Source organism: Talpa occidentalis, unplaced genomic scaffold, assembly GCF_014898055.3.
Source record: "Talpa occidentalis isolate TD23 unplaced genomic scaffold, MPIMG_talOcc4v2.1 talOcc4.12, whole genome shotgun sequence".
Taxonomy (NCBI): Eukaryota; Metazoa; Chordata; class Mammalia; order Eulipotyphla; family Talpidae; genus Talpa; species Talpa occidentalis.
Genome location: NW_023601212.1, coordinates 72,979,741 through 73,001,577, shown reverse-complemented (window position 1 = coordinate 73,001,577; position 21,837 = coordinate 72,979,741). Strand labels below are relative to the sequence as shown.

Below are 21,837 nucleotides of genomic sequence, written 5' to 3'. Positions count from 1 at the left end.
CGCACTTCTGACTGTACCCAGTGCATGTATAAACAAAACAAACAAATAAATAAATAAATAAATAGAACATGCCTCTTAAAAAAAAAAAAAGGTTACTTGGTAGTGATTCAGCCATTCCACTCCTCAGTATATGCCCCAAAGACACAGACACTCATGTCTACAGCAGCACTAGTCACAAGGACCAAAGGTAGAAAACAACTGCATGTCCACCAACAGCTGAATGGAAAAGCAAACTGTACAATATCCACGAGGGAGTAACAAAACTCATTCCTTGAAGAGAAAATCAAATACTGTGGCAAAATTGAAAAACAATGTAAGAAGATAAATTTAATTATAAAAATAATAAAAATAGCAATGCATAGTTCAAAGAAATGAAATTCAGACCCAATAAAGAAGAATCTTGAAAACATTATGCTGAGTAAAGTAAGCCTCACTAAAGGTCAAATACCCACAGAAACAGAAAGTGGATTAGCAATGGTGGGGAGGGGGTAGATATAGAAGGAGGGGCTGCGGACAGATAGCAACTCCACAGATGCTGATACTACAAGCCTGACAAGTCTTTACTGGCAAAGACAGATGCTTACCACCTCTGAAATCATGTGTGTAGCACGTGGTGGCACTCTGTGACAATTCATGTAAAATAAATCCAAAAGGAATTTTCCAAAATATTCTCAATGATTATCTCTGGAAGTCAGATAATGGCAGTATTTTTCCTTTTTGTCATCAAAATTCTTTCCAATTATGGCCCCTTCACAACTCACAGGCCCCTCTCCCTGGAAGAACCTTCACCTCCCACATCAACTTCATCAGAAGTTTGCCCTGGACCATGCCTTTATCATTTCTGGCTCAGTCACCTCCTTCTAGACTCCAAGCTACTGAGACAGGGAGAAGCAACACATCAGCATGTCATTTCAGCTCCCACCAGGCAAGTTCAACATAAACAAGGTGGGCCTTGCTTATAGAAGATGCTGGGAAATCAAGCCCACAGTGATCTGGACAAAAGGAGGCAACATGTGTATTTCTATGATGAGATCTGGTGGTGGGAATCCTCTGTTCTGACCCAGTATTTGATGGGGGCAGTTCTGATTACCTACCCCCTACCAGACACACCTCTCCTGGGCTGCCCAGTTACACACACAGTGCTGTTTCTGGAAGTTGTTTCCTGTGCCATGTGTCCACTTCCTAAAGCTGTGGCACACTTCCCCTCAAGCCGAGCATCACCTTGACTCACCACCCACAACCAACAAGGCCCTCCCAGATTGGGGTCAGAATGGGGGTTTGCAATTGTATGGGGGAATATAAAAATAAAATTTATTATTTAAAAAAAAAAAAACAAAACAAGGCCCTCCCAGCAACCTTCTGACTTCTACCTTCTCTCGTTGTCATCCAGGTGAGCAAACAGCACGTTCTTGGAGATGGCTTTGGCCAGCGCTGTCATGGTCTTATAGTCCTTGGGGATCACCTGCAGGGGAAGACACGAAAATCAGCACCTGCCCGGAACAAGTGCTGACCTTTCAAAAGCCAGCATCTGTTTGGCCAGAGAAGTAATGATGCAGCTCAAGATCGAACTGTACAAAGTTCAAGTTGTGTCAGATAAGAATAAAGACAGACAATGTCAATGTTATGTCATAATAAGTTTAAATTTAAAAAGAAAAGAAAAGATGAGGAACCCAGAGTGACCCAAGGGCTGGTTTAAGTGCCACCTAGAAGTTGGGGTCCTGACAGACTGGCTCTGGTGGGCTTCAGGGCCTCCTTGAAGATGCTAAAAGACCTTCAGCTTCTTGGGTCTTCTTTAATTTTTTTATTTCACTGAAGTCTTAAAAAGATAATGAACACTCCATTAAAAATTTGAAACCTGGGCCTCCCCGGTGGTGCAGGAGGTTGAGCGCAACGCTGTGAAGCTGTCCACAGCCTCTGCAGTGCAGGTTCGATCCCGGACAGCCAGGGAGCTACCCACATGGCGTGGCAGACTTCTCCTGCCTTGCCCACTGCTCCCCTCAGCAGTGTCTTTGGTCCGTCTGCCTGTTCTGCTTCCCACTCTGTCTCTGGTGAATTCTCTCACCCTCCTGCGCCTCTGGCCTGTACCCCAACTGTTGTATAAAAATAAATAAATCTTTAAAAAAAAATTTGAAACCTGAAGAGCAAAAAAAAAAAGACATGACCCAAGCTTGATGATGAGGATAGAGGAAGAGAAGACCTTCTGTCTGTCGGACTGTCAACAGAGTGAGGGAAAGGCCCATGAGCCATGCTGAGCTCCAGTCAGGGGAGGGATGCGTGGTGGGAGCTTTCAGTGACTGTGCCCAGGGAATCCATCACCAAGTGTTGGCAAGCACCTGCATCTCAAGGCATGAGTGTCTTGAACACCAGTTCCCTTAAGTGATGCTGAGGAGAGGCTACCTGGCAGTAATAGGACCCCACCTCAGCTGCTCAGAGATGCTTACCCTGCTGGGGGTGTGCATTATCTTTAATACCAAAGAATCCTTTATAAGGGGACCTTTCTGGGAACAGGTCTGAGGGCCCTAAAAAACCACCCCAATTATAAGTAATTGGACCCCACTTTTTTAAGTAATATTTTTCTTTTAGAGTAGTTTAGATTTCAGAAGAGACAGAACACATATGCTCTCACCCAGTCGTCCTGTGGTTGATGTCATAGGTGATGCTGGCATCTGCCACAACCAGGGACCAGCCTTAGCAAATAACCAGTGACAAATCCTGAATGTTCCACATTTCCTTTGTTTCACATCAAAGGCCTTGTTCTGTCCCAGAATCTTACCAAGGCCACACACAGTTGTGCCCCCCGAGTCCTCCAGCTGGTGGCAGTCCTAGCTGAACGCAGTCCCAAGAAGTCCTTTGCTTCGATGACCTTGGCAAGTCTGACGAGGGCTACTCAGGTATTTGGCAGATGCCCCCCAATTTGGATCTAAGTATCTTCTCACGGTCAGAGTGGGGTTCTGGGTTTAGGGAAGAAAGACCACAGGAGTGGAGTGCCCTAGATTTATAAATACTATTTTGCTGGGTTTTATTATCTGCATATGAAAGTATTAAATATTGGGGAGGAGGGTTGTTTAATGGGGACACAATTTCAGCTTTATAAGATAAGAAGTTTCTGTGGGTGGTGGTAATGGTTGTAAAGCAACTTGAATGTACTTAATGTCATTGAACTGTCCATTTAAAAAAGCCTCAGATGGCCACCCTGGTGGCGCAAGGGGTTAAGATGCAACCTATGAGGCTAGCTGCAGACACTGTGCCATGGGCTCGATCCCCAGCCAGGGAGCAGTAGACCTCTCCTGACTCACCCACTGCTCCCCTAAGCAGTGTGTTTCAGTCAGTCTGCCTGTTCTGCTCCCCACTATGTCTCTGATGAATCCTCTCACCACCCACACTTCTGGCCTATACCCCAGCTCTTCTATGCATAAAAAAAAATGCCTAAGATGGTTCTATGGACTGGACTGTGCCCCCCATATCCATGTGTTAAAGCCCTAACCTCCAGCGTGCGATGAGGTAATGTGGGGCCTTTGGGCGTGATCAGGTTTAGATGAAGTTATGAGAGAGGGACCTGCAACATGCTCAGTACACTGTGAGAAGGGACCTGAGAGTAAGCACTCTGTGTCTCTTCCTGTCTCCCTGTCTCGTCTCTTTGTCTCTCCCCTCAGCAGGTGAGGGCACAACAAGAAGGTGGTCATCTATAGGCGTCAAAGAGGGTCCTCACCAGACACCAACCTGCCAATACCTTGACCTCAACTCCTAGAACTTCAGGACCATGAGAAACAATATTTCTGTCGTGTGAGCACCTCCCTCCCCTTCCCATCTGTGGCGTTCTCTGATTGTGGTTAAGCTGACCAATAAAGATGGTACAATTTGTGTTAAGCATATTTTGCCATCACTGAAAAAGGAGCTTTAAAAAAGTAGGTCAAAAACTAAAAATACCAAAAAAGAAGCGGTAAGTACTTATTAAAAACCAGCTGTAGAAATGCATAAGACAGGGATGAAAGGCCCCACATTCAAAGGGCAAGGCAGGAGGTAGGTCCCAGGTGAGAACAGCTGCACGGTGCCCATGACACAGGCCTGCGGAAGCACGGAGAGAGGAGGCGTGGATGTTGGGTGGAGGGAAATTTCCCACTGGGCAGGTCTGAGGTCAGGGTTCCGGTCCAAAAGCCAGGAGAACAGAAACCGCCCGGCCCAGCACAGCCACTCCTCCACCGACACAAGCAAGCCATAGTCCATCCCTCCCTGAGCCTGCAGGAGCACAAACTGGTGTGTGGTGGAGAAGCCCCAAGAGTCCCACAAGCTAATGCATATTTGGCAGGCACCCTCCCCGCTCCCTCCAACTGGAAGGGAGACCCAAAGCCCATCACTCACCTTCCTCACATAGGACACGGCATCCTCCTCGGTGTACACCTCAGCGCTCACGCCGCCTCGGCGGTGGCGGGCTTTCACCACAGGGTTGGGTGGTATTGGGGAGACCTCCTCATCGTGTGAGTCTGACTGGGAGGATGACTTCTGCTGGGCTAAAATCTGCCTGTTTTCTTCCTGGGTAAGGGGAGGAGAGAAGGAGAGTAGGATGAGAACAAATCCCCAGTCTGCCAGCTTGCAGGTGAGGTCTCTAGAGGGGTTTCAAGAAGACAAGGGGAGCCAGTCAAGGTCCCTTCCACCAGCCTTCCCCCCTGGCCCTCTTCCCTCTCTAGTGCTTTCCATGGCTCTTTGCATTGACACCCTCCTCCCCCGGCCCCCTCCACTTGCCCAGGTCAGCAATGCTATGGAAAGATTCAACAGAATCTGGAACGTGGACAGCCATTTGAACCATGGTGTTTGACATGCAAGCAAAGCCTGTAGGGAACCACAGAGAGGGCAGAGTGCAGGTACAATGAGAATCAAGAACAAAATTCCTGAAGCCCTCCGTGGTGGTACAAGGGGTAGGTTTCAGCACTATCAAGCTATCAGCTGCCACTGAGACGTAAGTTCGATCCTTGGCCATGGAGCTACCCAAATGGTGCAGCAGACCTCTCCTGTCGCACCCGCTGCTCCCCTCAGCAGTGTATTTCAGTAGATCTGCCTGTTCTGCTCCCCACTCTGTCTCTGGTGAATCCTCTCACCCCCCACACCTCTGGTCTACACCCCAGCTCTTGTATGCATAAATTAAATAAATCTTTAAAAAAAAAAAAACAACTAAGATTCCTGAGTCTGGCACCCCACTCAGGCTTTGCTTTTTAATATAGCAACTCTCAAAGCTATACAAAGTAGAATAATATCAATATAATGAATGATCAAATGCCCATCATCCAACATGAACAATTATCAAGAGTCCATCCTATTTCATCTCACTTACATCCTCTTTCACAAACACACAACCACACTCACGCACACAGCACACATACACACAGACATATACAAACATACACATGTAAACCCATATACCCAGAGACACAAAGGCATATAAATAGGCACAAACACACAGTGCACACAAACATACACAGATAATACATACATATAGCTACACACGCATAACACACATGCACAGGGTTAAAGCAAATCTCATATATTTTATAATTCCATTTTAAGTACTTTAGTATGTATCTCTAAAAAAATGACACGAAAAATAACCACAACACTATTGTCATTTTAAGAAATTAATATTTATTCCTTAATATCATCAAATATGCATCAGTGTTGAAATTCCTGTCTCCATTTTTTTTTCATTTTTCTTTATTCTAACCAGAACCTAAGCGAGACTACTGTTTAATTTTTACATGTAAGCAGATAAAGTTATTTGACAGTGAGGAAACTGTTCAGTACAAAAGTGGAGACCAGGATAAACAAAAAGGAAAAATGTGATTTTGGTGGAAACAAAAACAATTAGGAAAGAGAAAACAACTTCAAATGAGTGTCTATACTGCACTCAATAGATCTTACAAGAAATTATATCCACAGAACATAAATAGGATATTATGAAAATAGAAAAGTTTCCTTTAAAAAGAAAACTGCTAAGATTAAATACATACGTGTTTACTGATAATCAGTATATTTTATATAAATACCAAGCATGAGTTATAGTTTATATTGAACATGATACATATTACACATGAGTTACATCTGTGACACCTAACAACACAAACATAAATCATGGAAATAACTGAAAAAGGAAACAAAAAGGTAGAAAATGTGTAAGAAAAATTTAAAAGTTGCCAAAAACAATTCAGGAGTCTTAAGATCTAATTAATAGATTTTCAGTTGATAAGACAAAGGAGAGGAAATTGTCAGGAGCCAAAGGTAACTTCCCAAAATCAAAGAAGTCTCGGGCCTCCCCCATGGCGCAGCGGTTGAGTGCGGGGTTGCGAAGCTGCCCGCAGTCTCTGCAGCGCCGGTTCGATCCCTGGCTGCTCCCCGGCCACCGGAGGAGGGTCCCACTTGGCACGCAGACCTCTCCTGCTGCCCGCTGCTCCCCTCAGCAGTGTACTTCATCAGTCTTCCTCTTCTGTTCCCCGCTCTGGCTCTGGTGAATTCTCTCACCCTCCCACGCTTCTGACTGTACCCAGTGCTTGTATAAATAAATAAATCTTTAAAAAAAAAATCAAAGAAGTCCCTTGGTGGGCATCCTCAGAATGATTAGTCTAGTGATTGGGGGAAGATTACACAGTGAAAGGTCCAGGGATGAGAACACCTCTAAAGCTTTCAGAGAGATACTGGGTCATGGGCCAATCCCTACAGCTCAGACTTCTCAACAGAAAGTCCTGTACCAGGGCCTCCCCGGTGGCGCAGTGGGTTGAGTGCAGCGCTGTGAAGCTGTCCGTAGCCTCTGCAGTGCCAGTTTGATCCCTGCCGGCCACGGAGCAACCCACATGGTGTGGCAGACCTCTCCTGTCTCACCTGCTGCTCCCCTCAGCAGTGTGTTTCAGTCAGTCTGCCTGTTCTGTTCCCCACTCTGTCTCTGGTGAATTCTCTCCCCTTCCTGCACATCTGGACTACACCCCGGTTCTTGTATAAATAAATACATCTTTTTAAAAAAAAAAAAGAAAGAAAGAAAGAAAGCCCTGTACCAGAAAGCAGTGAAGCAAACCTCCAACTTTCTGCAGGAAATTTGCTTCCAACCCACAGCTGTAACCCAGCTAACCAACCCATCATTCATATTTGTAGGTGTGCTGAAGGATGTACCTGAGTGCTAATTTCCCACTTTTATTATAAACCTATAGCCAAATCAGAAAAAGTATCACTATGATTTTTGAAGAAATATATTATCAGTATACAACATGCAAAACAACATGTGCAGATACCAAAAGCAGTGGGATTTTGGAGAGGGAAGCTAAATAGGGCAGATGTGCTAACATCTTGATCTTACAACGTGGAAGATCAAAAAATGCTCCTAAAAAGCTATAAATTAAGTAGCTAGCATTTTAGAGATCTTTCAAATTTTAGATGAGAAACAATAAAGGAATTAAAAAAGATGAAGGCATAGTGTTGGTCATGTGGACTATCAGACAGGCCGTGCCACTCACGCCCACTGGTGGCACTGAGGCCACAGCCACCCTTGAGCTTCCTCGCCTCCAGACACACTGGCTCTGTGCTGTTCCCTCAACAGTCCAAACAGGTTCCTCCCTCTACCCTGCCCTCCCTCCTGATGCTGTTCCCTCTGCCTGAGTTCTCTTCCCCAGATTCTCGAGGCTTTGCTCTCTCCATCCAAATGCCACCTTCTCAGTGAGGGAAAGTATCCACACCCCCTACCGCAGACCCGCTGGGCCTCCTCCTCTCTTGGCTACTCCTGCCAGCACTGTCTCTGATCACCTACAGTTTGGCTGATGCTTCACAAATATTTGCGAAATGAACAAATGCCATCTTTTTTAATTTCTAAAGGGAAAAAACGTATCTTGGAAGCCCCAGTAACCCAGAACACAAAACTCTAAACATTCTCCTACTTCTCTTACTTGACATTGTATATGACTTTGATGACAACTATGAAGGTGGTGGGGAGATGCCTGCATGTGGAAAAAAGGTGAAAGGGAAAACATTTATAGAAGTGCTAAGGAATTAGGACTGGGGTCGAATTTCTTCAACTTCCTTCATGGTGCTGTAACAGTAACACAACACAAATAAACTGGAAGGCACAATTATGTCATAATAAAAATAAAACATTTGTTTCCCACTGAGTAGTCATAAATACCACTAAAATGACAAATGAATAAATTCCTCACTACCACACACCCATAAAGAGGGACTCCTCGGGGGCCTCCCTGGTGGCGCAATGGGTTAAGCACCATACTATGAAGCAATCTGCAGCCTCTGCAGCACAAGTTCGATCCCCGGCCAGCCAGGGAGAAACCCACATGGCACAGCAGACCTCTCCTGTCTCACCTGCTGCTCCCCTCAGCAGTGTATTTCGTCAGTCTGCCTGTTCCCTGCTCTGTCTCTGGTAGATCCTCTCACGCCCCGCATCTCTGGCCTGTACCCCAGCTCACCTTGTATGCACAAATAATTTTTTTTTTAAAAAAAGAGGGATTCCTCGGACAAGGGCTGCATTTATCAAGCTCTCCAAAGGTAAGAGGCCCAGAATGGACAGTAACGCAAGGTCTGAAGACTCGTTGTCAAGTCCCATCAGAGGGAGCACTGCCCCCAGGACCATCTACTCCATGGTCCTCACTGGCACAGAGCCATGCCAGCCATGCCACCAGCTTCCCTCAAGCTGTGCTTGGGAGCCACCACCTCTCTCCAGGATCCAGATCCTTCCATCCCATCCTGAACTGGCAAATGGAAATGGTTCAAGAAACAAAATGAACATGCCAAGTAGGGCCAAACCAAGCCAGGCAAAGAGCAGGAGCTCTCGCACAGCAGACACTCCTTGTCCAGTAAAGGGCTAGATTCTGAATCTGCACCCAGTGCCATGATGAGACCCAAGCAGCTGGCTCCACGAAGGAGACTCCGGCCACAGTTTCCCTCCTCACCACCACACCCATCCAGGAAAGTTGCATAGAGATAAAATTGAGCATTATTGATTAGTTCATTCCGACAAGCTCTTCAATTTTCACATGACCTTTGTGAGCACACAAAAGTAGGACAGAAGCTGTGTCATGGGCTAACATCAACATATGTGGTTTTTGCTCCAGGTCTGGATGGAGCTATTAAAATTCCAATGCTTCCCTTAACAAAGCCTGATGTGGGACCCACTCTGGTGTCATGCAGATCAGCGGTGGTGGTGGGTGGGCAGCAGCTTTAAAAACCCAGGAGTTGGCAGATGGCTCCAAAGCCCCCTTTTAAGTGAACACCCAACCACTCTTGTTTCCATGACAATGGGTCATCTCATAATGTCTGAGAATGACACAGTTCCCTGGAGTTCCTTTTTTACATTCCATACCATTGCTAATTCCTGGGAGACAGATGAACCACTTCGACATGCAAGGAAAAGGTCATTTTACTCAACATTAGAGATGTTTTATGGAAATTATCATACATCATTGGCCATTCCTACGCGAATCAAGAATTCTGACTAGAAATGTGAGTTGTAGCTCAACTGATAGACTTGGACCTTTGTTTTTAGGAATCATTAAAGAACAATAATATAGGCACAAGTGAGTTGTTGGGGACTTGAAAACTGGGCTTTTGGAGAGATGAGCTAAAAGAAAAGCCCCTCACTATAGACAAGTGGTTATGTGACACCAGCCCTACACCACCCAGGTAGCCAAGCAGGGTGAGACATGGGGCCGTGTACTGCAGAGCCAGGCACAGGTGAGGACCAAAGCCTATAAGAGGGCAGAGCTCGAGGTCAAAATTGAGGTGTTCCATCAGAATTGGTTTGTGTCAGTCAGAACCAGTTTGTGCCAGCTTGAACCAGTCAGAACTGGTTTGACTTGGTTTTATCCAGTCAGGATGGGTTTGAACTGGTTTTATCTGGTTGGGACCCATCTGAGCCCATTTGAACCAGTTTGAATTGGAAAAGCTAGTTTTATCTAGTCAGAACCAGTTTGAACTTGTTTTATCCTGTCAGAATGGGTTTGTGATGGTTTGAACCAGTCGGAACCAGTCTCACTGTGTTTTACCCAGTCAAAACTGGTTTTATCCAGTCAGGAACCTCAAAGTCAGTTTGAACTGGTTAGAACAGTTTTATACAGTCAGAACGGATTTTATATGGTCAGCATCAGTTTGAGCCATTTTTATCCAGTCAGAACCAGTATGGACCAATTTTATCCAATCAGGACCAGTTTGGACTGGTCCATACACACCAACAATGTGCAAGAGTTACAATTTCTCCACATTTTTACCAATACTTGTTATTTTCTGGTTTTAGCTTCTTTTCCCTTTTTTAAAAAGATTTCTTTATTTATTTATGCATACAAGAACTAGGGTATAGGCCAGAGATATGGGGGGGTGGGAGGATTCACCAGAGACAGAGTGGGGAACAGAACCGGCAGATCTACTGAAATATACTGCTGAGGGGAGCAGCAGATGACACAGGAGAGGTCTGCTGCGCCATGTGGGTTAACTCCCTGGCCCAGGATTGAACTCATGCTGCAGTGGCTGGTGATGGCTTGATAGCACTGAGGCTTTAACTCCTGGGCTATCAGGGAGGCCCACAGCTTGTTTTTTCAGTGTGGTCTGACTGAGATAACAGTTACTCACAGCTTCTGGATAGAAAAGGGTGGCGCAATCAGGAAGTTGAGATTGACGCTGCATACAGAACCACTCCGGAGACAGCTCCTGAGGGTCAGCAATGCCCTTCAGACCTGAGGCTTGGGGAGCACCGTCTAAGTGCCTCTGCTACATGGGGGAAGGCTTGGGGGAGTGGGAGGCCAGGCAGGAGCCCTTGAGAGTCAGCAGCTAAAGGGACTGTGATCAAACAAAGCACTTGCAACAGCACTTCTGATCCAATGAGGCTTCGGGTTAGGCGGTTTTGAAGGTGCACAGACCACAGCATGGCCCTAGAGATCTGTGCTCATTTTTCAGTCAAGGGGGGGCCAGGGGTCACACAGGTTTCCCTGTGCCACCCAGAAACCACTGCCCTTCAAAAAAGCTGGAGTCTGGGCCTTGTTTTCTTGGACTAACATGTCTGCCTTGGCACAGGGATGCTTTTCCCTCTTTGGAAAGTTGGGCAAAGGGCCAAATCAAGCAGGATACAGGTAGTTCAATGACAACCACTTTATGAGGCATCAAGAGGAAACGTGTGGGGGGCTGGGGCCAAGGCCTCCAGGCCCCAGCGGGGTGACACTCCTGGCACTGCCACCACAATGCCAGACCTTTATTCTGGGATGGGACACCTTCCCTTCCTTTCAGGATTCCAGGAAACCTCTCATTCTTCAGATACCAGCTTCCTGTCTCCTGTTTTCATGCTGATGAGCTGTCTGGAGGTGCAGGATGATGGAGGCCACAGGGTCAGGACAGGCTTTCCAGGCCAAAGGAATCTTCATAACAACAGTGTGGGAACAGGGTTCCCAGAAAACTGCACCAGAATCTGCCCTCTGAAACTTGTAACACAGCTCCAAGGGCTGTCCCATCCTGCTCAGGGCCAAGCGGTGCCCTGGTTGTAAGTGAAGGTTCCAATATCAGTGGTGAGGACCCACACACTCCATCTGGTCTGAGAAGAGAAGATACTGAGTAGCAGAAGTGCAGCATCAACACAGATTTTCTGGATGTGGGCTTGGCCTCCAAGAGAAATCCATACTCTGGGGAAGATGGAATTCCTGCTTCTGCTCAACTCCCTGTCTCACTAGATGAGGACAAAGTCAGCCTGTTCCTTAAAGATATTTCCAAGGGACAGTTAACATGCTAGCCTCATTTTTCATGTTGGCCTGAAACATGGCAGAGTGGGGCATGGTGCAGTATCCAGACTTCAAGTTCTAGACGAGCATGAAATAGCTGCATTTCTGGCTCTTCTCCCAGTTAAGAGGTCTCTGCACCCAACCAAGCCGCTCCTTGGCACTCTGAAATCCATGATCTAGAAGGTCTGGGCTCCCCAGTCAAGGGATCAGGTGGTCACCAGCCCCCAGTCAGGAAACATGAGCCCTTCTCTCAGAGCTGTGGGTCTCAGAGAAGAAGGTAGGAGGCTGTAAAGCACTGTCCAGGGGCACCCAAACATTCAGCAGCAGGGTGAAAAGAGAAAGCAGAGTGTCAACCATTTATTGATCCCTTCTGTATACCTGGTCTCATACAGAGAATACAGTAGAGGAAAAAGGCACAATAGTTCTGTCGTGAGGGAGGTCTCAATCAAACAGGAAAGAGGTGAATGATCATGATACAATTATGGGCAAGTGTCATCTCTTCAGTGCCAGCCTGCTCAGAGGCCAGTCTACTTCATCTCTGCAGAAAGTCATGAGCCTCCCTGGTGGCACACATGGTTGAGTGCCGCACTGTGAAGCTGTCCGCAGCCTCTGCAGCACGGGTTCGATCCCAGCCAGCCGGGGAGAAACTCACATGGCACAGCAGACCTCTCCTGTCTCACCTGCTGCTCCCCTCAGCAGTGTATTTCAGTCAGTCTGCCTGTTCTGTTCCCCGCTCTGTCTCTGGTGAATCCTCTCACCCTTCCACACATCTGGTCTGTACCCTGGTTCTTGTATAAATAATAAATCTTAAAAAAAAAAAAAATGGCCCACATTGCCAAATCAGTTGGTCATTTAAAAAAAAAAAAAGAAAGAAAGTAAGTCAGCCTGGCTTTACTGATGCTAACATCCCCTTGATTTCTGTTCATTCTGCTTTCATCTTCATTTTTTCCTTCTTTTTAAATTTTTCTTGCTTTATTACTCATTCCCGAGTCTCAGGTTGCACACTGCAATAGGGTGAACTGAGCCCTTCTCAGACCTCCAACCATCTGGAACCTTAGAGAATGGCTTTAGTTGCAGATAGGATCTCTGCAAGCATGATCCAGTTAATACAAGGTGACCCTGGAGGAGGGCAGGGACAAGTCCAATGCTGTGTCCTTATAAGAAGAGGGAAGGATAGTCTGAGGACAAAAGTAGAGGGGAGACAAGGCCACAAGACAAGGGGCATCAGGAGCACCAGCAGATGCCATAAGCTGTAATCCAGGCCTGAGACACGCATCCTCAGAGGCCCAGAAGGAATGGCCCTGCCAATGCCTTGATCTTGGACTTCAGTCCCCAGAATGGTAAGAGAAAACTTACTGTTTCACACCCAGTGTGTGATCACTGCTATGGCGAACAGGGCTCACTCATTTCCAATCTTACTTCTGATACAACTAAAAACTTCCCTCTCAGGCCTCCCCGGTGGCGCAGCGGGTTGAGCACAGTGCTATGAAGCTATCTGCAGACTCTACAGTGCCGATTCGATTCCCAGCCGGCCAGGGAGATTCCCACATGGTGCAGCAGACGTCCCCTGTCCTGCCCGCTGCTCCCCTCATGACATGATTCTAACATGTCATGCTTTTATTGTCACTCAATTCTAAATATTTCATAATGTTTTACTATGATAATCTTCTTTAACTAATAAATTATGCAGAAACTTATTACTGTTTTCCAAATGGGTGGGATGGGGGACATCTTTTTTCCTGACTTTTTATTAATGACTTGCAACTTCATTAGATTATAATCAAAGAACATAGTTTTTGAGTGAAAAAAAAAAAGACTTAAACTCATCCCAGGATCCCTTTTAATAGTATGTCCCACTGTGCTCTTGGTTCTAAAATTCTAAAATCTGGTTAACACACACCTTTCTAAAATTTCTGATCATGCTCTGAGGGACTGAATAAACTGAGCTCAGTACAATTCGAGAGAGGACACAGTCCCTGTCCCCCTCTTCAGCAGCAAGCCCAGACCTGGGCACCTTACTAGTCAGAGCCCCACCACCCCTTATAACTGGAGTGCACAGATGCCATATTGCCCTGTGGTGCATCTGGAAAGCCCTGTACTCCCCAGTGTGTTCATAGTGTCCCCAAGACTAGGAGCCTGCTGGTTCATCAACACTATGCACCCCACTAACTAAACCAGATGATCATGACAAAAGAGGTACAAGAATTCTGTATTTCCTGCTCCATTTTTTTGTAAACCTAAAACTTTTCTAAAAATATGTACATTGCTTTAAAAATTTATTTATAGTAAGTTATAAACTTTATTACATGAGCATAAAGAGATAAAGTACTGAAAAGAACAATTCCAAGGAAACATACCAAATACTGAAAGTTACTCTCTTGAGAGATGTGACAGTGAGACTCTTTTGTTTCTTTATCCTCCTCAGTCATTTCTTAATTTCCCAAGATTTTGTGGAATCAATCTTTATATTATTGGGTAATTTCTAAAAGGTTTAAATCTTTGAACAACTGCTTTAAGTTCTATGTTCATGTCAGTCAGTTATACTCAGGGCATTAAAATAATTTGATCAGGGGCTTCCCCGGTGGCGCAGCAGGTTGAGCACAGGGCTGTGAAGCTGTCTGCAGCCTCTGCAGCATGGGTTCGATTCCCGGCCGGCCAGGGAGAAACCCACATGGCGTGGCAGACCTCTCCTGTCTCACCCGCTGCTCCCCTCAGCAGTGTATTTCGTCAGTCTGCCTATTCTGCTCCCCGCTCTGTCTCTGGTGAATTCTCTCACCCTCCTGTGCCTCTGACCTATACCCCGGTTCTTGTATAAATAAATAAATCTTATAAACAAATAAAAAAAAATTTGATCAATGTATAAACAGCTACTCATTGGTTCTGGTTTTGAGCTTCCTTTCACAGAGACACAGACCTAGAGAAATGAACGCTGCTGAGCTGTTGGGCATGAAGTCACCTTTGTTGTGAGAGCAAGGCCCACACCAGGTGCTAAGCTCAAGATAATGAAGAGTAGGAGGAACACAGCAGTCCTCCATCCCCTCAGTTGCAGAAGCAGGTTCCATGTGGCCTTGTGCATAAAGTTGAGAAGGGGAAGAAACAAAGCTGAATTCATACCTGACTCACAAGTCCATGAAAGTGAGATGTACGTAAACATGGGGGGAAACAGTCCAAATGAGGCAACAGAATAGTTCTAATGGGTGAATAGGCACCCCAGACTCCCCAGTAACTAATAACTTCCAAAATGTAATCCAAAATCACTCAATATACCAAGAAGTAGGAAACTGACACATTCTCAAGGTAAAGAACAATCATGAATGACAACCCCAAGAAGATTCAGCTGTGCACATTATCAGTTATTATCACCATTCTTATGAAATGAAGATGAATATTCTTGAAAGTAATGGAAAAATTCTCAGCAGAGAAATAGAAAAATTTTAAAGAACCCAAAAAAAATTTGTAAGTGAAAAACAAAACATTAAAAATTCACTAGATGGACTCAAGAGCAGAATTGTAAACTTGAACACAGATCAACAGAGCAACAAAAATTATTCAATCGGAAGGACAGAGGAGAAAAGATTGAAAAAAAAATTAACAGAGACTCAGGGAATAATGGAAAAACATCAAAAGATCTAACATTTGTGTTACTGGAGCCCCAGAAAAAGAGGATAAAGTGACTGGTGCAGAAAAAAAAAATCTGAATTTACTGAAAGATATAAATTTACAGATTCAAGATCAGCAAACAGGATAAACTCAAAGAAATCCACACTCAGACACATAATCAAAAGCTAAAAACCATGAAAGCTGTCAGAGCAAATACATAAAATGATTGAACAAGGATACAAAAGACTAAATTCATCACCAGACACTCTTGCAGTCAAAAGACAGTGGCAAAAACATCTTTAAAATGTTAAAAGGGAATAGCTGCCAACCAGAATCTTTATCAAGAAAAAATTTCCTTCAGAAATGAAAGCAATATAAAGGTATCCTCAGATTAAGGGAAACTAATAGATGGGCTCTGAGAAATACTAAATGATCCCAAAGAGAAATAGAATCCAGGAATAATAATAAATACCTGATGCATAGTGGACAATTTCCCCTCTGATGTCATTTAAAACATCAGAAGTACTAAAAACAGAAATGATAACATAATGGGGGTGCGGAGTACTCCAGTGTCTGTAGTGTCTGCAGATGAAACACATGACAACAATAACAAGGCAAGAGAAACTTGATTTTCATCCTATGCTCCTTAATCATTCTTGAAGTTTCACTTTATGTATATATCACTTTTTTGGTTTTTTTTAAAAAAAGTGTTCTGTTTGGTTTTCTAATTAAAAAGAACCAGAAACCCAGCTCCTGCCTGTGGCACTCACATGTTTCAGGGTTTTGTTTGGATGACTTGACCACTCCCCTTTCCCTTGTGAATCCTCCCTGGTCAGCCAGTCAGGACAGCACTTGGAGGACTGGGCCATCCATGGGTCTGTGTGGGTCTGCGCAGGGGTTACTACAACGCTAGGCAATTTATCAAGGTTTCCTGCTTTGGACAAGCTGAGAAAGATTCCTTCCCTGGGCTTCTGCCCACTGCCCCCACAAAGCTGGCCCCACAGGGGAGGGGACACTATCCCTCCACCGGACAGAGCCCTCTTGGAGCCAAAAGCGTGTCCTGGTCCCATGTTACAAATATTTCACAGCCATTCAGTCATGGGTCAAGCAAGTGTAGTGGGGAATGAAGTTCCAAAGGGTTTTAAGACTGTCAGGTACTTTATATTTGCAGGATCTCAAATTCATTTAAGAGTCCATCACAAGCTGGGCCTCCCAGGTGGCGCAACGGTAGAGCGCTGGGTTGCGAAGCTGCCCGCAGCCTCTGTGGCGCCGGTTCGATCCCCGGCTGCTCTCCGGCCACCGGAGGAGGGTCCCACATGGCGCGCAGACCTCTCCTGCCGCCCACTGCTCCCCTCAGCAGTGTACTTCAGTCCTTCTGCCTGCTCTGCTCCCTATTCTGGCTCTGGTGAATTCTTTCACCCTCCCGCGCTTCTGACTGTACCCAGTGCATGTATTAACAAAACAAACAAACAAACAAATAAAAATAAAAACATGCCTCTATTAAAAAAAAAAAAAAAAAAAAAAAAAAAAAAAAAAAGAGTCCATCACAAGCTAAGGGATGTTCTCCCCAGTGAAGTGCACCCACACATAGAAGCATGCATACAATTTCAGAGAATTCACAAATTATCATAAAAGCCCATGCAGATTAGCTGTGACAGAAAAAAAGAAACAAAAATAGCCTGCAATCTTGCCCCTAGATGCTTCTATTGTCAGTACTGTGGTGTGCACCGTTCAGACTTTGTCTTTGCACATGGGTTATTGTTGGCATTGTCTGACAAAAATGGAACTGTGCCATACATGGTATTTTGAAATCTGCTGTTTTCATTTAGCAATGACTTGCTGTCAGCAGGAGGCCTAAGCAGAACCACCCTGGCCACTACCTATGAAGGCAACTATGTGGGTGAATAGCGTCCACCAAAATAGGTCAGTTGGTGTCTTAACCCCCAGGATCTCAGGAGGTGGCTTTGTCTGGAAACAGGATCTTTGTAGATGTACTCAAGTCAAAATGAGGTCATAAGAGTAGACACCAATCCAGTATGACTATGTCCTGATAAAAAGAGAGACCCCATGTGAGGACAAGGCAGAGACAGGGTGATGTGTCTACAAGCCCAAGACAGTCCTGGCAAACTAATGTAGCAGCCATCAGTGACCGTAATTTAGAAAACAAGAACTCAATTCCCTTATTGTTAAACATTAGGGAAAAACTCATGTAGAACCAAATGCTCAATTTAGACCTGAAACCTAGGCTTTTGTCACCTACTGTGGCCACATCACCCATCTCTCTGAACCTTAATCCACACCTGGCAGGCAACAAATCAACTCCCAGGACAGGAGTGATCACTAATCCTTCCAAACTTCTGTCTTCACCCTGACCCCTCTACCAAACTCCAAACTACAGGCCTCCTTGACAACTCAAACCTGACGCATCTAAAGAAAAATGCTTACTTTTTCCATCCAGCCCTGCCACTTGGAAAGGGGTATCCACTGGGACTTAGACCCAACTCAGGTGTCATGCTTCATGTCTCTGTCCCCTACTGGTAATCCTCGAGCAAGATCTGGCATGTCCCACCAAAGCCAATGGCCATAATAACCATGTCACTCCATCCCTATCACCCCCAATGACAAAGCAACCCTTCTCCAGACAAGTGTAACAACCAAAAATGACCCCAGCCATTGCTGAACATCCCCTATGGGCAAAAGTCCCCAAGTGAGATTAACCGCCTGTTGTCACCCTGCTGCTATAGCTGAGGTCTAAGCTGGAGAGGTTACCTCAGCTTCCTATGGGGTCCCTGCCTCCGGTTCTGACCCTAACCCACCTGGGATCATCTGGCTGGGAATCACCCACGAACAAACCAAGTTAATACACAGTTCTTACAAAAAAAAAAAAAATTCCAGTTGTAATGGAGGCATGGTTTGAGATGAGAAAGGACACAAGCACTACAACACCCCTCACTCTATGTGTGTGTGCATGGAGATGGGACTCCTCTCCTGAATGTGACCCCAAAAGTAACCAAAGAAAAATGGACCAAGGCCACATGATCATTTCCACCTATTAATTTAAAAACTGCCTTAAAAGTTGACTGGTGGGCCTCCCCTGGTGGCGCAGTGGTTGAGCGCTGGGCTGCGGGGCTGCCCGCAGCCTCTGAAGCGCAGGTTCAGTCCCCGGCCGCAGGCGAGGGTCCCACATGGCTTGTAGACCCCTCCTGCCGCCCGCTGCTCCCCTCAGCAGTGTATTTCGTCAGTCTGCCTGTTCTGTTTCCTGCTCTGGCTCTGGTGGATTCTCTCACCCTCCCGCGCTTCTGACTATACCCAGTGCTTGTATAAATAAATAAATCTTTTAAAAAAAAAAAAGTTGACTGGGATGGTAAGTAAACCATCCTATGTTCTGCTGGTGGGAAAGTACCTTGAGGCCACCGTTTAGGAAGCTCCTTGATAATACCAATAAGACCCCCCCACCCAACACTCCATTTGGAATTTAACAATTCCATTTCTGAAGAGCTATACTGAACAAACACCACCACACAAAGGAGGAAAAAAAAATCTATGTGCAAATATGTTAAAGTGATATGTTACATGGCACATACTTAATATCCTCAAAGAAAAAACTGGAAACGATTTAATAGTTCAGTTATGAAAAAAAGGTTGAGAAAACTTTAATGTAGCATCTCCACAGAAGTGAAGTCTATAAGTAATATAAAATAAATGAAAAATACAAAATTGCCTCTACAACATTTACAACTGTTTTCAAAACACATAATGAGGAAAAATAGGGGAAAAGGAGTTTTAAAAAACATAGTAATAGAAAAACAAGTAGAAGAGACTACAAATGACTTTTATTTCTTCTAAACTTTTCAAATTTTCTTCAAAAGGCAGACATTACTTTAAAATTTTTTTTTAATGAGTTGTTTCAAAGGAATAAATGAATCTATCTACTCCTTTGGGCTAAGGCCATATCCTCAGAGGCCCCTATCAAAGTGAACATAGCTAGTTGGCATCAGGCCCAGAGGGACTCACACATACCCCATGTCCACTCACACACACCCCCATATGGGGACAGGGACAATTAAATTGTGATGAAAAGGACAGAGAAAGGCCCAAGTGATGCCAGAGAGTTCCAACGAGACAGAGAGAAGGGAGTCTGTATAGGAGGGTTCGCCCAGCTTGCCCTCTTGGTGCCAGCCTCCTATAATATGCACCATGAAGCGGGTAAGGGATGAGAAGGTGTGACTACCTGGCCTCAGAGGAGGGGAGGGCAATATTGTATGCTTCTCCTCTCACTCCCCTGCACAATCCCCTCGAGGGGATTTTCCTCCAGCAGTCTGCCAAGTCTCAGAAACAGATTAAAGTGGCATCCAATCTCAAATGCCCCACATCACATAGTTACCAGAGCTATTCTTTTGTCCCACATGCCCATGTGGGACCCAGTCCCCACCTCTGTCCCAGACTGAACACTCAGTGAGTCCCATAAGCTATTGTCACAGCAGCTGTTCCTAACACTCATTCCTTGAGACCACCCAGGAGAGAGGGACAGCAGGACGTGCCCTGGCCTGCATATAGGAAGTCAACCCTGCTCAGTTTCTCCCCACAAACTCCTGAAGAGTTTCAGACAACAGGCACAGGTGGGCCATCTGACCCAGCATCTGCCAAGGGGGTCCAGACCAGGAGCACTGACCTTCTCCAGCTTTTCGAAGTACTCTCGGAGGAACTTCATGGGGCGCTCTGGCTTGGTGATGCAGAGATGCACGATGCAGTCCTTGAGGACCTGCTGGACGCTGTGCTTCTGCACATACAGTTCACACCCCTTGAGACTCTCATCCTCATCCAGCTGGTGAGAGGATGGGGAAGCCATGGCCACCAGTCCTGGTTCCTGCAATAAAACACAAACCACTGCCTGGCTGAGCTGCCAGACCAAGGGCGGCCTCCCTGCCCCCAAAATACACCTTTTACACACAGCACAAGGTTTAGCGTCCTGGTCAAAGCCAACGAGCCATGTGACAAGATTGCACAGTACAGGGGCACAGGGTTTATTTGGCACTTGTCAAGGCCCTCTCATTTTGAGGGGCCAGATGAGTTGTTAACATATACCAGCAGTCTTCCTTCTAAAGAGACACTGGCAGGCAGTGGGAGGGCAAACAGAATGGGCTGGTGCTGCAGACCCTCAGTCTCTCCCGTGGTGGGCGACATAGGGACAGTTGGGGCCCCGGCAGCTGGTTTTGTGGTCTGGCTTTCACCCTCCCTTCCCCCTTTTGTAAGGACAACTCTGGGAAAGGTGAAAGAGTCACACCCGCGGCCCCAGCTGGAGATCCCCCCACGGGGGGATGGAGAGCTGCTGCTGGGGGGTGGCGTGGCCTGCTTCGCAGGAAAATAAAGCAAACGTGGGAAACAACTGAAGTCCAGCAGAGGGGCCCTCAGGAGGATGGAATATGGAGAACAATGACAGGGCCGCCGCGTTCCCGGCCCCGCTCTCCGGGCTAATTCACAACGCGGTCGGCGGAGCCGGCCCGGCAGGGTGCCAGGCCCGGGGACCAGCCTGGAGACCCGCCTGGAGATCCAGCCTGGAAGCAGCCCCAGCGCCCAGGCTCTGGCCGCGGGCTCCCGGAGGCCCCGGCTGGCCTCTGCGTCTGGACGCGGCGCGACCCTCCCCAGACCAGCCCAGGGAGCAGGAACTCCCCCAAGGCCCGCATTCTCGGGGGCCTCCCAGTGGGCCACAGCCCCTTCCGGAACCGGCCGGGGATCCGGCGCGGACCCCAGTCCAGCCCCTGGCGTACCTGGTTGCGCGGCGCCCGAGGCAGAGACAGCTGCGTGGGGACGCGGCGACGCGGGGACGTTGGACAAGCGGGTCCCGCACTGCAGCGGCGCCGCCCTCCGCGCCCGCCCCCGCGCGGCACGGCCACCCCCACCCGACCCTCTCTCCCCCTCCCCCACTCCCACCTCCTCCCGCACTGACCCGCCTCTCCCCGCTCCCCACTTTGCAGTCAAACCCCCACCCTCGTTCCTGCACCACCCCCACTCCCATGCCCATACCCCACCCCCTACCTCTCATCCCCATCCCTACCCCCCCCACCCTCCCTGGCTTCCACCTCACCCCTCACTCTGCCCCACCTCCCACACTCTGGCTTCCCTCCCAGTTCCCCTCCCCCTCAGTTCTTCCTCACCCCCTAGTCTACCCCCATTTCCCCTCCTGGTCCTCCTACTCGTCCTCCTGAGGGCCTTCTCTCTGGCCCCCTCCCCCTCATACCTCTAGCGCTCCCCACCTCCACAGTATGAACAGGCCTCTAGTTGGACACCTGTAGATCATCTACCACCGCCACCCTTTCAGGGTGCACACCCTGAAAGTGCCCACCCTGACTGACTGCAGCCCACAGGGCCCTCCACCCCCACACTGCTCACACCTGGTATGTCACATCTGCGCAGTTCCAGCAAGCACACCATTCTCCACAGTCTGTCTAACCCAAGGCCAGAGGGGTGGCCAGGTGGCCCCAGGCCACACCAGGAAGAG

The 21,837-nt window shown here is 46.9% G+C and overlaps 1 protein-coding gene across 3 annotated transcripts in view; it reads right to left on the bottom strand.

The window, feature by feature from the left end:
* The window catches only part of PRKAR1B (protein kinase cAMP-dependent type I regulatory subunit beta), a 102,356-nt gene extending 81,182 nt beyond the window's left edge, over positions 1–21,174 (bottom strand). The window contains exons 1-4 of one of the 3 annotated variants that reach the window (XM_037506748.2): positions 21,107–21,174; positions 20,011–20,205; positions 4,360–4,530; positions 1,371–1,462 (exon numbers count right to left, since the gene is read on the bottom strand). In XM_037506748.2, the coding sequence (XP_037362645.1) occupies positions 1,371–1,462; positions 4,360–4,530; positions 20,011–20,187 (440 nt within the window). In that variant the 5' untranslated portion in view covers positions 20,188–20,205; positions 21,107–21,174. Of the gene's footprint in view, positions 1–1,370; positions 1,463–4,359; positions 4,531–10,602; positions 10,796–20,010; positions 20,206–21,106 lie in introns of those variants that run through there. The other 2 variants (XM_037506751.2, XM_037506749.2) reach the window with 2 other exon arrangements.
* Between the last annotated feature and the right edge of the window lie 663 nt (positions 21,175–21,837).